The sequence below is a fragment of the Strix uralensis genome, chromosome 4 (genome assembly GCF_047716275.1).
Source record: "Strix uralensis isolate ZFMK-TIS-50842 chromosome 4, bStrUra1, whole genome shotgun sequence".
In the NCBI taxonomy this organism is placed as follows: domain Eukaryota; kingdom Metazoa; phylum Chordata; class Aves; order Strigiformes; family Strigidae; genus Strix; species Strix uralensis.
Genome location: NC_133975.1, coordinates 79,644,348 through 79,658,236, shown reverse-complemented (window position 1 = coordinate 79,658,236; position 13,889 = coordinate 79,644,348). Strand labels below are relative to the sequence as shown.

The 13,889-nt window shown below is 38.6% G+C and overlaps 1 protein-coding gene across 5 annotated transcripts in view; it reads right to left on the bottom strand.

Annotated features, from left to right (window-relative positions):
- Positions 1 to 1,740: 1,740 nt before the first annotated feature.
- The window catches only part of GAB1 (GRB2 associated binding protein 1), a 101,228-nt gene continuing 89,079 nt past the window's right edge, over positions 1,741 to 13,889 (bottom strand). For 3 of the 5 annotated variants that reach the window (XM_074867386.1, XM_074867388.1, XM_074867387.1), the window contains 5 exons: positions 9,539 to 9,628; positions 7,320 to 7,413; positions 6,836 to 6,959; positions 3,884 to 4,006; positions 1,741 to 3,632 (listed from right to left, as the gene is read on the bottom strand). In XM_074867386.1, the coding sequence (XP_074723487.1) occupies positions 3,474 to 3,632; positions 3,884 to 4,006; positions 6,836 to 6,959; positions 7,320 to 7,413; positions 9,539 to 9,628 (590 nt within the window). In that variant the 3' untranslated portion in view covers positions 1,741 to 3,473. The remainder of the gene's footprint in view (positions 3,633 to 3,883; positions 4,007 to 6,835; positions 6,960 to 7,319; positions 7,414 to 9,538; positions 9,629 to 13,889) is intronic. The other 2 variants (XM_074867389.1, XM_074867390.1) reach the window with 1 other exon arrangement.

The window sequence follows — 13,889 nt, the reverse complement described above, 5'->3', positions numbered from 1 at the left end:
CCAGAAAACACGTTGTTCAGATTATAGCATGAAGTGATACTAAGTCATCTTTAGAGTCAATCTTAGTGCATGAGGCACTAAGTTTTTCTTTTGATTTTTGTGAGCAAAATTTTGTGTATTTCTAAAAGACCTATTACACATATATTATTTGCAGTTCAAAATGACTCGTTTACAACACATACAGCAATGAAAACTATATCCACAACTGGCAACGTGCTGTTTTAGTGAAACAAGAAAGAACTTACCTGTTCGAAAAAGAACACTTGACATATGCCACTCACAAACTACTTCTGCATCCGTATCTACTGGAGTTTCCACCACCACCCATCCCTCTAACTAGAGCATCCTCACAAAGCTAGTAACTAAAAGATATACAAGGTTAACATCAGTTTAGCTTTCTTTCTACCACCTATAATTTTAGGATTCACATTTTCAGTTTAATATTCACATCCTTAGACAATCCAAGAGCTCAGACAGACCTGCAGCATGAAGTCTCACTCTAGCTTTATAGGTGAAAATGAGATGTATCATCCAGAGTTAGTATCACAGCTCTGATTCTGAACATACATATAAGTAGAGAAAATGTATTACTGGAATTAGGGAAAGAAAACTGCTTAGAAGTCTAATTAAAGAGAAATTTTAGACTATTACTTAGAAAGCATTACATTGTCTGTACAGGCTAGAACCTGCTGTTTTCCTTAACAGAAGTAGGGGGAAAAAAAACTAGAAATTAAGAGTGGATTCTCAATCATAGTAACAATTAACATTGTGAATGCTGCCAAATTTAAAATGAAGAAAGAGTAAGTGTTGTCTGAAAACCAAGGACTGATATCAGCAAATTTAGAGGAAAACCAGCTCATATCACTAGCTCAACAAGAGAGGCCAGCCTAGGATACCAGTTTATACTTCATTACCAGAGATGCTCAAAACATCTGAAAAAAATAGTATAGATATCTAAATGTAAGTATCACTGCTTGATTACAAAAACCCAAATAATTTTAAAAATAATACATAGTTGTGTAGTTGGTAAATGTTTCAAGGACAGATAGGTTAAGGATAGGTAAAAGATGAGTAGCCCTTCCAAACCTTCTCCCTCAAATTCTCCCGTCTATTGAGAGAATATAGAAACACGAGTATGAAATATTCCAAGATCATCTTACTCCTTGGGTGCACACACGAGTACAGGAGGCCACAGCACAGATTCTTCTCCCCTATGGCAAGCACCAAAACAATTCTGTAGAATAAACAGCAGAGTGATTATCTAACCACATCTGTTAACGAATTACAGGCATCTCAGCAGTGGAGATGCACTGCTGTCACTGCACGGATAAAACGCTTAAAAGCCGGTGTCCTGAAACAAAACCATCATTACGTTAGTCACCAAGTACTCGCCATGCCGATGGGTGCTTCAACTGTAGCGTCAGTGAAGAAGAGGTTATCACTGGATAGGAAGGCCGTCACAGCAGAGTTGAGCTATGGCTCCAGAATCTTTATGGACTTGAGCTACTTTTGATTGAGCCATCATGGTCCCCTGGCTCAAATCACTTCTGACTCCCAAAAGACTGGGAATTCAGATTATTTAGCTGCTTGGTGCAGAGATGCATTCTGAAAATTGTTTAGCTGTACATTTTTTTTGAGAGGTATTAATACAATTTTGAAAAAGTGTCGTTCGTATCTAGGCACCTTCATAGACGCATCAACATCGGTTTGCCGTTTCACAGGACTGAGTTTACACATCAAAACTGAACAACTTGATTTATTTAAAATTCACCTCAAAATGCATTGTGTTTAGTTTCTTTTTTTTAAATGAACATTCAAAGCATCAAAATATTACTAATTTAAAAAGAACCTTTGTTAAGAATAAGATAATTTACATACTGTAGGTTGTGGCTGTGAGGGGAGAGGAACAACCAATGGTAGATTAGGCACAGTACTAAGGCCAACATGCCAGAAAACAACACAGCTCTATGCACAACTTTTAAATGATCTGGACAAAATAAAACGATGGGGCGGGAAAATAAAACCAAACGCTTACTTGAGGGTGTTTGTGTAAAACAAAAAAAAGTGTTAGTAAGTTTTCTACCTAGACCTAACTCATTCACGTATTTAAAGAACTCTATCTTCTTCCAAATAACAAAAAACATTTCTAAACCAAGGCAGATTATTATTTGGAACTGGCATAGTAAAATAAAGGATCACAGTATACAGAGCTTAAAATCCTGTACCAGGAAAGAGCAACAAGTGGTTTACAAGGGGATCATTTAAGTATATTATCTAATTTTTAAAAACAGAGATATAAAATATCAGTTGCATAGGGATTTAAACATAAGGCCAAGCAGGAGATTAAAGTAAAATAGAGATCATAAGAAGGGCACTATGGTGTCAAAACATAGTATTTCCATTTGAATTAATGTCTAATTCAAAAATCACAGTATTTTGCTAGTACTACAAACAGTGAATGTCAAACTGTCCCATTAATCTTGAACTGAAAACTGACATTAGAACTTCTAAACAGTAAAAAACTAAAGCTCATTGTCTAAACCTGATCAGTGTATTAGCACAATAGTGCTTGGTACGTACCTGATTTATATACTCTACCTTCTGTAAATAATATAAAGGTTATTTCTTGTTAATAAGTGTGAGATCACAATATTACTGCATGCCATCAGTGGTTTGCAGGCTTACTTGATATTTAATTATTCAGTCTTTAAAAGTGTAAGATCCCACCCTGCAGAATCTTCACCCATTGAACACAGAACACTGTCATTAATAAAATACAATAGAAGTTCCACCACTAACAACTAACATATAAGCCAGGATTGTAGGTCTAAACCCAGTACAGTTCATTATTATTAACTCACAGCAATTTTTGTTAGGAAGGTAACCTGTAGACTTCCAGATAATCTTGCGTGTATTAAATATAAACAAGTATGTAACTAACGGTCGTCTCTTGGCATTTCAAGTAGATTATTCAATTGTGAAAGTATTTCCGCAAAATCAATTTTAAGTTGTTAAAATGAAGTTCAAATATTAATTTCTGTATCTACATGTAGCTTAATTAACCTAAAATTGTAAGGAATAGTAGTGTAAGGAAAAAAAATTCTCCAGATGAATTAGGTGTTAAGGTACACTAACTGGGAATACCTGAACCAATGTTGTAACTGAAAAAGTGCATAAACATAGTAATACTACAAATGTGTTAACTACAGAACAAAAGGTTTTCTGAAAGCTAAGCGATACTATTTTACATGTTATTTACAGGTTGCAATTTTTCCAGAGACCACAGAGCCAATTTATGATCTTAAAATTCCTCTGATCTATTCAAAGTGTCCTTTGGCTTCCATCGTACTCAGTCAAGAACCTATTCACACACCAGTGAATCAGGTACTGTACGGACGAACAACACTGCCATTGTGGTTCTGTAATTCTTCAAAATTCACTCCTTTCTGTTCTTTGAAGAAAAAGCAGTATTTTCATTTCACGCTTTTTGTAGGTGTTTCAGATTCTGTAGACTGTCTCCCATCAGTCCATGCCTCTCGCGTGCTCTTCAGTGCTAGCGTTTTCTGCTGGTCGACTACAACGTAATCAACTCTTTCATCTGCCACGCTGCTGCCTGAACCACTGCTCTTTTTCTGGGCAAGGCAAGGGAGAGTGGAAAAAAAAAAAAGTGAAAATAAATTAACAACAAAAAGTAAGTAGCTGTCACAGACAGATCTACAACAAGCACAGGTTTCTCTGAAAGGCCCAGCATAGGTGCTCCGATTGACCATTTGACAAGCTAGTTAAGATGATCTTGCTGGAGGCTCCCTCTTTCCCAGCAACTATTTGTGAAGAAATTTTAAACTCTTGATGGAAGAAGTGCAAGAGTTGAAGATATGCTTACCTTACGAGGTGGGGTAGATTTTCCCGAATCTAGGTCCAGATCTAAATACTCTACTTGTTTATCTCCTTTAGGTTTTACCACAGGGCTGCTTCCTCCGTCAAGACTGTTGCTTCCAAATAAATTCTGAAAATATAATATAAATAACTTCAGCTACAAATGTACATGTTAATGGTCCACGCTATCAAATACACTTCATTATAAACTGCCAAAATATTAAAGGTTAAAGAACTGTCTGAGAGCTCTTACAGTCAGTTAAACCATGCAAATTTCATTATATTGTATAACAATATTGTATAACCAACCCCCCAAAACGTAAGGTTGCCACCAAGCCTTCCACCTAATGTCCCTTTCGTATCATGAGATAAGAATGGAGTGTGCTTTGCTCTTTTAAATGGTTACATCTCAAATTTAGCATTACTTAAGTACAAACTTTTTTATTTCCTTAAATTGCTCTTAAATACCTTACAAGAATTTCAGCCTTACAATAATGTCAAAACTTCAAATGAAACTTTCACATTTCATTCAAAAGCCATCATGATTAAGCTGAAAATCAAAAAGTATTATTCAATTGATAAGACCAAAAGATTAAAACTTTGGAAAATTTGTGTAGGGCTGCCTGAACTGAAGTTGCATTATATATACCTAAATTTCAATTAGCCCAGACTTTTACAACCTCACCTCCTCTGTCCTCTCCCAGCCTGATCCCTCCCTCTTAACAGGTGTTATAGGAACAGTACAATAGAAGGACTCTTCTCTAAAAGATAAAGAAAAAAAAGGAAGACAGAGGGCAGCAGTCAGCAAAAAATGAAGAGGAAGGCAGAAGGAAAGACAGAAGGGTAAGGCTGACAGCAACTTGAAAGAAAAAGCAGAATATTGCTGGTTTTATTAAATTAAACAGAAGTATGACATGTCCAAACAAGATGCTTCAAAGCTGATGACAGAAAAAGATGAAAAAGTATGGACTTCCTTCTAAGATGCAGTTGGAACAAATAAAAATTTCCAAAACATCCATGTAATTGGCACATTTTAAAACAAAGGCCTTCAGATATCTGGAAATGTTCAGGTTCTCTAGGAAATAAAATATTTTATGGGTTAAAGCTTCATGGGCTGGGCTTTTTAAATTGAAGTTATCCATTATATCTGTATCGTCCAACTCATTAAGTGATAACAAGGACAAACACAAACAACACAGACAAAGTTCATTTTTGTTGCCCAAATTCTCTAAACAAATTTCTCCATATTTAACATACAAAAATCAGGTTCTGTATCAATGTTTCCAGCATAAATAAAAAGCTGTTACTCTTTAAACAGAAAATAATTGTTATTTCAAGCAAACTAGACAGGCAGAACATATGCATTAGAAAACAGAAACTTTAAATATATGAAAGTGAAAGGAAATCTGTAGAACAACCTTAAAGAATGAACAGTGCAAGCAAACAGAAGATATTAATGACAGGCTGTCTGAGCTGTGATATTAATTATACCATCTTGGCACTGAAGTTAAGTCCCTGAAATGTCATTGTAAGAATCAACAGAAATCCCCAATTTCAACTGCAATTCTGCTGTGGGGAGGACTGTGGGCATAGGCGATTCTAAACCTTTGTGTAAAACGGGATGTTTCTTGCATCTGTAAAATGGGACATTACCGATTACTTACCAATGCCTCTTGCAAGAGAGGAGCTAAGTTTTTAGGTCATCAGCTCCTCACTGCTGAAGCACCCTTGACCTGGGAAGCGTGCCTGTGCTGCTGGCAGGTCAGAGCACGGGCCAGGATGCTCTGCGGGCTCCTGAGCTTGCACCCAGCCCGAGCTGCCGCAGAGAAGTCGGCGGGAGGGGCTTGCTCAGGGGGGACCTAAGAGGGAGCATCCAGAGGCAGCAATGGTGAGCTGGAGGGGAGAGAGGCTAGAGGAGATCGGGGAGGGTATCCAGAGCAGCAAGGGATGGGGAAGCAAGCAGCACTGCGAGAGGACGGGAGCCCAGGGCATAGTGAAATGGGCTAGCACATGCCATATAAAGAAGGCAGACAAACGAACAGAACAAAAAGGGTGCTAGACAGGCCCTCCCCAAAGGTCTTTCATCATGCTTTAAAGATGAAAAATGGTGCCGTATTCCCTACTAAGACGGGAAAATGTGGTGAATGAATTGAACTATACTGAAAAGCTGAGCTCAAGATACAGGTTTTCCTCCAGTGCTTCAGGGATATTCTGGACCACATTTCAGTTTAGGCCTAGGTCTACTGCTACTCTCTTACTTTAAAATACTATTATTGGTTCTTCTTCTTCTCTCTCTCCTTCCCCCCAAACCAAACAAAAAATGCAGCATGCACCATTAACTGTTCCTAACTATCTCTTCATCTACTGCACTGCAAGCTGAATCTCTGAAACTTTAGTATCTGAGAAAATTCTCCCCCAAAGAGGAAAAAATACAGATACTCAATACACAAAGACTGCTTCTACCCTCTTCTTTGAAAAAAGTCTAATAAAAGTACACATAGCTCAGTTTTTATAGAACGTAAACAACAAATATAAATCCTTTTTTTCCCCTGTTCCCTCCAAATTTCTTAGAAGACATCCTTTTCATAAAGGTTTTTAAGCATGTCTCAGAGGTCCTAAGACAGTTGATTTCCCTTGATGTCATAATATTGAACTGGTGCATAACCCAGGACAAGCAACTACAAAGAAGAGGCAGTTTCTAGGGAAGAAGAAAAAAGGCACGTATTGAACTGTTCTGTACAATAGATATGGATACTAACAATTCTCTTTATGTATGATTATGCTCTTAACTTCGGCAGTGAAATCTTACCAAAATTACAGTTTTTCTATGGAGATTTTTATTATTATTTTGATCTAGAATTATAAAGGGAGTGATGTTGAGTGGAAGGATCTGTGTTTGCATGATTTAAAAGTAAGGACTGCACAGGAAGAGAGTAGTTAAGATGTAGATTTTACATACTGGGTCTTCAGTGGACTGATTTGGATTCATGGATACATAATTCTCTTCACTGTCGTGCGAGTCACTGCTGGAAGTTGTGCTATGAACTGAATCCGGTCTGGGAGACATGGGAAACCTGGAGGAGCTAATTACCAGGAATTATTTTACAAACAATACATCTCGAATATCTTAAACCTCCTGGTAAACAACAAAAATAAGCATATTAGAGCTGAAATTTTCACGGAAGTTTACTAGAGTGTCACATTTTTTGGTTATACACAGTCTCTTATATTTAATATTACAAAATAACAATTCATATGGACACATTTTGTTTCAATGCACAGGAGCATACATACGTGCACACACACATATACACATTCACTTCCAAAGGAAACCTCAATTTGTATTACACAGGCTAAAAATATAGTACAGATGTACACACATTTACTAACACTCTAGTCAACAAAATCAATTAAACCAAATGAGGAAAAGCTAAGAAACTTACTCTCGTGCAAAGCTTCTGGTGATAGGAGATCTCACTGGGGCTTGTAATTCTTCCCATTCAGGCAGAGGTTTTATTTCTAGTGGAGCTGGTTTTGCTATATAAGAAACAGACAATTTTAAAGCACAGAACATTCCTAAACAAATTTAATAGCTTTTCAAAGTCTAAATACCAAAAAAATACTGGTTTTAAAATTACAAATACTAGTTAGGAAAAGATGACACTGTTCAGTTATCGAAAGTCATGATGTAGTAACTTATATTTTTAATCTTTCCAGGTACTGAAAAGGAACATCAATTAGAAAAAAAACCCCACAATTTAAGAATTTTGCAATATATACTTGTATGTAGTAATTCTGTTTTGAAAAGAGACTCTGAAAATGGCAAGCATCATGTTCTGTCTTTACTCTTCCACAATGACTTGTTGAACTGACAAGCCCAGGACAGGGTTGATAGACTGTTTCAGCAGAGCCAGCTCTGGGTCCTTTTCTTGGCTCAGGGACAATTATTATTATGCAAACTCTGCCCTCGCTGCATACATGCGCCCTTACTGATGAGGTTTCACTGCTCAAAGTGTGAGCAGAATCTGCAGCTAAGACTAAGTTTGCAAAAGTGAGAGATGAGCTAACACCCAGCTTCAATTCCAAGCGCTGCTCGGCTTGCTTCAGTGCTTACCAACAGACAAGCAGAGTAGCAGCGTGTCTGTGCCATTAATGACAGCTAACGTTGTTCTAGAAAAGGTGCCATTTTTAAATTCCATTTTCAGAACAGAATCACAAATAGCATATTAGTGAGAAACACATTATCCCTCCACCCCAGCTTGTAATAGTTCACCCCTCCTAAACGTTAGGAAAAAAAAGTATAAAAGGACTTGTGGAAAAAAAAAAAAAAAAAATCACATAGTCAAACTGCTGTCAGTTTGAATATCAACTTCACCCTCCCTAAAACTGATTTTAGAAAATAAAATGCAATGTCATTATAACAACACCCCTTCCTCTCCTCATCTTCCCCATCAGTTTGCTGCCTATTAGCAGATTTTCCAAGATCAAATGTCAGGCATGTAGCACTAGTTCATGTGGAGTAAGAACTGTCATAAGTGACCACATGAGGAACTGACAGAAATCAGTTGCTTAATCAGTGTAGTTGTCTCACAAGAAAAAAGCAGAACTGTATTCATTATACTTCCATTATATTCACTCTTCAGATTGAGTTTACTGAAAAGTCAGCTATCATATATTGAACATAAAGACTCCTGATTCAGATGTTCTGGGTAAGTATGTCTTTAGTATCCCAGTTTTCTCCTTTTCTCTGTTAAGAAGCCATAATTACACACTCTAAGCATATCAAGCCTACTCCACTAATTCTGCCACTTTAACTCATAAAAAGCTGTCACCACAGACTCAGAAGAGGAACTACAACTCATCTGTCTCAAGATATAAGGCATCATATGAGATAAGAGTGGCAGAACCAAACTTGACATAGGCAAGATGATACTAAAGCATGAGTGACAAAAATGATCAGCTTGGCTCAAGTCCTCTGTAAAGGCCTGAGACTACCTGGCAGGTATAAATGGTGGGCAAGGTACTGCTCCAGCAGAAATAGTCAGGACTTTGTCCAAAGCCCACTGAGAACAGCAGAAATATTTCACCCAGTTGCAATGGGCTTTAACAACCAAAAGTAATGATCAATGACGCTTCTGTGAGATTTTTAACATTGTAATCTCCTCTGCTTCTTGTGACTATATAAGGCATGAACTCAGCACCTTCAACAAAGCCCATCAGACTAATTGCAATGCTCATTAAGATGCATAAATAAATCTCTATACTAGTAAATGATCATAGGATCAATATTTTGCTTTATTTCAGTGTTGCCAACAGCAGGAGATCCAAGTAAACAAAAGTTACTTCAACGAACTTACAGGTAAGTCATATATACTTGCTTCTAAATAGACAAAAGTAAATCCAAAGTATGAACAGCTACAACTTAAGAGATCAGAACACCCATGTAAATGTCAAGGAAATGTTTCCATGAGCTGTTCAAGCCAGAAGGACCTTAATTCCTCATATAGGAAACTTTTTGCTTGGCAAGGAAAACACATCCATGATCTTAGATTATAACAGAAGACTATACAAGAGTTACAGTTATTCTAGAATAACAGTTGTCTTAATTTTGTTTTACTTATTTTTATAAAGCTCCATATACATACAGTGCTAAAGTACATACCCTTTCTTCTTGTAGTAAAGTCACCTATGGTTTGTGAATCAGTTCGCTCTAAACCATGTGGTTTAGGTCTTAAAATTTTAGGACTTTGACCTAATTGGTAAAAAGAAGACTCTCTTAATAATATTCTATTTGTAACTGGAAAATGGAATTTTGTAAATAAACAGCACAACCCCCTGCAGAAAGGTTAACGCCACAAGCATAAGCAAGCTGCTGAAGGAGAGTTTTACAGTCTAGCTAGGTCTCACACTAAGGGCTTAAGCACCAAACCAGAAACAAAGAAAACACTGCATGCAAGTAATTTGTTGAAGGCAAGCATAAAAGGTGTACAAAAAGGCTAAAAAGTGAATCAACAAATATTGTAACTGATCATTACTATTAACTGGTTTCAAATTGCATTACATAAAAAAATTCCATATTTGAGGAACAGCTAGTTTCAGATGCAAGTTAAGAAATTAAATCCTCTTTAGTCACAATATTATTCTGCAAATAGTGATACTCTTGGGACGTCTCCTACCCACCGTGCATCTCCCACTTGAGAAGCCCCAAGAATCTTTTTCCACACTGTATTTGTTAAACTTGTTCCCCAGAGGTCTTTATCTGTCTGTGCCAAAACCACCTCTGACCTTGCAGACACAGGGGGACTTTCTTTCCAAGCTCCCAGCCTGCATACTGTCCCCCTCCATGACACAACCCAACCTTCAACACAAATGACCCTGTCATAAAATCACCTCCTCTAAGCCTTTTTAAAATCGTATATACCTATATACAAGCGCAGTAGATGCACTAATCATTCCCCAATATGTTATGCTATCATGCTATTAGCATAACATTCCCCTATGTTATGCTATCACACAACGTTAACACTCTAGATGAATCTGGTAACAAGGTGGAGAGTACAAACTAAGAGAACAGTAGAGTCAATAAGCTCCTTACAGACAATAATATAACCCCTCTCCCAAAAAGGAAGTCCTTGGCCAACTTGACCAAACTCGAGTGTTTCAGGTCACACCATCTATTTTAAATAAATATGATCAATAATGCATAACAACCCTAACCTTTCATGAAAGTCTATCTGACAAAGTGTTGATATTAGAAAAGGCGAGTGCCTTCAAGCGGTACACCAAGAAGCCATATGAGAGGTAGATCTTTACAATAAGCCAAATGAAAAGCTTAAGTCTGATTATGTTAGAAAGTTGCCCTACAGCACAAAATGGAACAGGTCTGGTACAGACTCACATGTGGGCTGGTACTACCAGCAACGAGTGAGAATGCTTTGTGAGAAATAAACTTGGCAACAAACACCAGAAGTTTGCAAATCTCTACCCCAAGGGTTTTGCATATGAAGTGCTCTATTACTGTTATCACTGAAGTATTGGGAATAATCAAGTAACAACAAGAAAGGTAAACAGAAAGGTTTTTTTTACTGTATCTTAACTTCTACACAGTGCTTCTGAGATACCATGCAGGTTCCTTAAAAAGAAAAGGTACATGAAATTATTTTCACACAGACAGTTCTTTTCACTCTTTCAAAAATCAGATGCTCCCTTAAATGGCTCAAAGGGCCAATGAAAAGGCCAAGCAGTTGGGCAATGGTGACCAAAGACCCAGACTGTAAAGTGGTACAGAAAGCGTTTCTGTAAAGTATGCTGTTGACTGGAGCTAAGTCAAAAGCACGACCCAACATGTTGGCATAGCTCATTCTGAGCTGATTCAATATTAAGTACCTTGCCTACAACTCTATGATAAAAGCTTGCCTATATAAAAAGACCAAGATCTTAAAATCAATTGAACAAATGTAGAAGTTAAAATTAAAACACCTTTTATTAAGAACAACTTGATGCTTCATATAACTACCTCATCATATTAATTTTGTGTTCCACAGTTTTATAATCTGATTTAAAAGACATCTGTCCCAATACAACTCAATTTAAAATGCCGATCAACGCATTGACGTACAAGCACAGATAGAAAGTACGGTGAGAAATCTAGCAGAGGTAATAGGATTAATGAAATTATTTAACCAGTGTGTACTTTAAAACCTCTCTGCTCTTACAGCCAAACATAGGCTGAAGTGCCTGAAGCCCATAATACAGAAGATAAGCGCAAGGAACTCAGGGCTATGATTCATTATTTCTACTCCTGTTAATGATGCTACGTGGTCTTGTGCAGCTAACCTTCCTGAACTATGATTATCCCCATTTGAAAAATGTGGATATTATGTAACTGCCTGCCTCATACTTAATTTAGCACTTATAAACCATTCTGACACTTTCAGAGAAGCTATATAAATAAGGACAGTTCCCTACAATTTCTCTTCTGTATCAGACAAGAACATACAAAATGTTCCAGCATAAAATAAACTCACTGAGCTTTCATTTCTTCCTGCTGAATGACTGTTCAACCTAAATAAATTTGGTGGCAAAACAGCCAGCCACCGACCAGCCAGGATAATGCAATTCCTCTAGTTTAATATGTCACAGAGAATTAAAATGTTTGTGCAGGGTTTATTTTTTCTGCCCTAAAAAACAAAAAACAAAAGGCCTAATCTCTGTTGAGGGGCTTATTCTGTGCAACAGAAAAGACCCTGACACCAGGCAAAGGAGAAGGAGAGGGGGGATCACAATCACAAAACTGAGGTTACTTATTTGTGTCTGTAGTGCAGAATTCCTCCAGCCTGTTTTTGCCCATTTAAGAAGATAAAGTAACGCAAGCTAGGGCACAGAAAGTCCTTAATAATATCCCTCACTCCCTCAAGAGACATAATTTTAATAAATCCATCCGAAATTTCAGAAGTGCCATTCTTTATCTAAAAATTGACAGTTGTCACCATCTGAAGCCAAATCTGTGAAGAGAACTACGTATTTTTTAGAACTTTACAACTTAAGTATTGGGACTGAAATTCCTGAGTAACCTCACTAATTTTCTCCAAGAGCACGTCCTAGTACTTCTGAGAAGCAGCAACCTGAATACAATGCGGAGAATGAAGTGCCTCACACCTGTACAGCAGACTGGCCTCCAACATCTGTTCTATTCAGAAATAATCACTAAATGCAAGTGTCGCAGGGTGTGAAGCTCAGTGAAGGTGGAAGGACAGTAGTAGGTCTCTACGGAAAGCCTGGTTCCATACAGCATTCCAACGTCAGCAGTACTGAGGAACACATTTCATGTGGTTTAGGCTCACAGGCCCAAATTTCATAGAACCACAGATTGGTTTGGGTTGGAAGGGACCCTAAAGACCATCTAGTCCCATGCCCCCTCCCATGGGCAGGGACACCTTCCACTAGACCAGGTTGCTCAAAGCCCTGTCCAACCTGGCCTTGAACCCTTCCAGGGAGGGGGCAGCCACAGCTTCTCTGGGAAACCTGTGCCAGGGCCTCACCGTCGTCACAGGAAAGAGTTTCTTCCTTATATCTCATCTAAATCTGCCCTCTTTCAGTTTAAAGCCATTACCCCTTGTCCTATCACTACACGCCCTGATAAAGAGTCCCTCCCCATCTTTCCTGTAGCCCCTTTATGTACTGGGAGGCTGCTATAAGGTCTCCCCAGAGCCTTCTCTTCTCCAGGCTGAACACCCCCAACTCTCTCAGCCTGTCCTCACAGGGGAGGTGCTCCAGCCCCCTGATCATCTTTGTGGCCTCCTCTGGACCCGCTCGAGCAGGTCCGTGTCCTTCTGATGTTGGTGCCCCCAGAGCTAGACACAGCACTGCAGGGGGAGGGGGGGGGGTCTCACAAGAGCGGAGTAGAGGGGGAGAATCCCCTCCCTCAACCTGCTGCTCACACTTCTCTTGATGCAGCCCAGGACACGGTTGGCTTTCTGGTCTGTGAGCACACATTGCTGGCTCACAGTCAGTTTTCCATCCGCTAATACCCCCAAGTCCTTCTCCTCAGGGCTGCTCTCAATCCACTCTTTGCCCAGCCTGCATTTGTGCTTGGGATTGCCCCGACCCATGGGCAGGACCTTGCACGTGGCCTTGTTGAACTCCATGAGGTTTGCACGGGCCCACCTCCAGCCTGTCCAGGTCCCTCTGGATGGCACATCCCTTCCCTCCAGCATGTCGACCGCACCACACAGCTTGGTGTTGTCGGCAAATTTGCTGAGGGTGCACTCGACAAAATTAGTTTATCTAGTGTTTAGGCACTCAGATAAGACAACGCTTTTAACTTACAGGCCTATTCTTGGAAAGATAAATCTGGGTAAAAAAATATAGGGTTTATATATATATTTTTGAACTCTAAAGGAAGTAAGTTGTGTTGCAACACTACTGGATGCAAACCTACAAGGGAAAAAAACCCCAAATAAGTTATGGCAAGTGAAACCAACCAAACAAGAAGTGAAAATTAGATGTTTTCA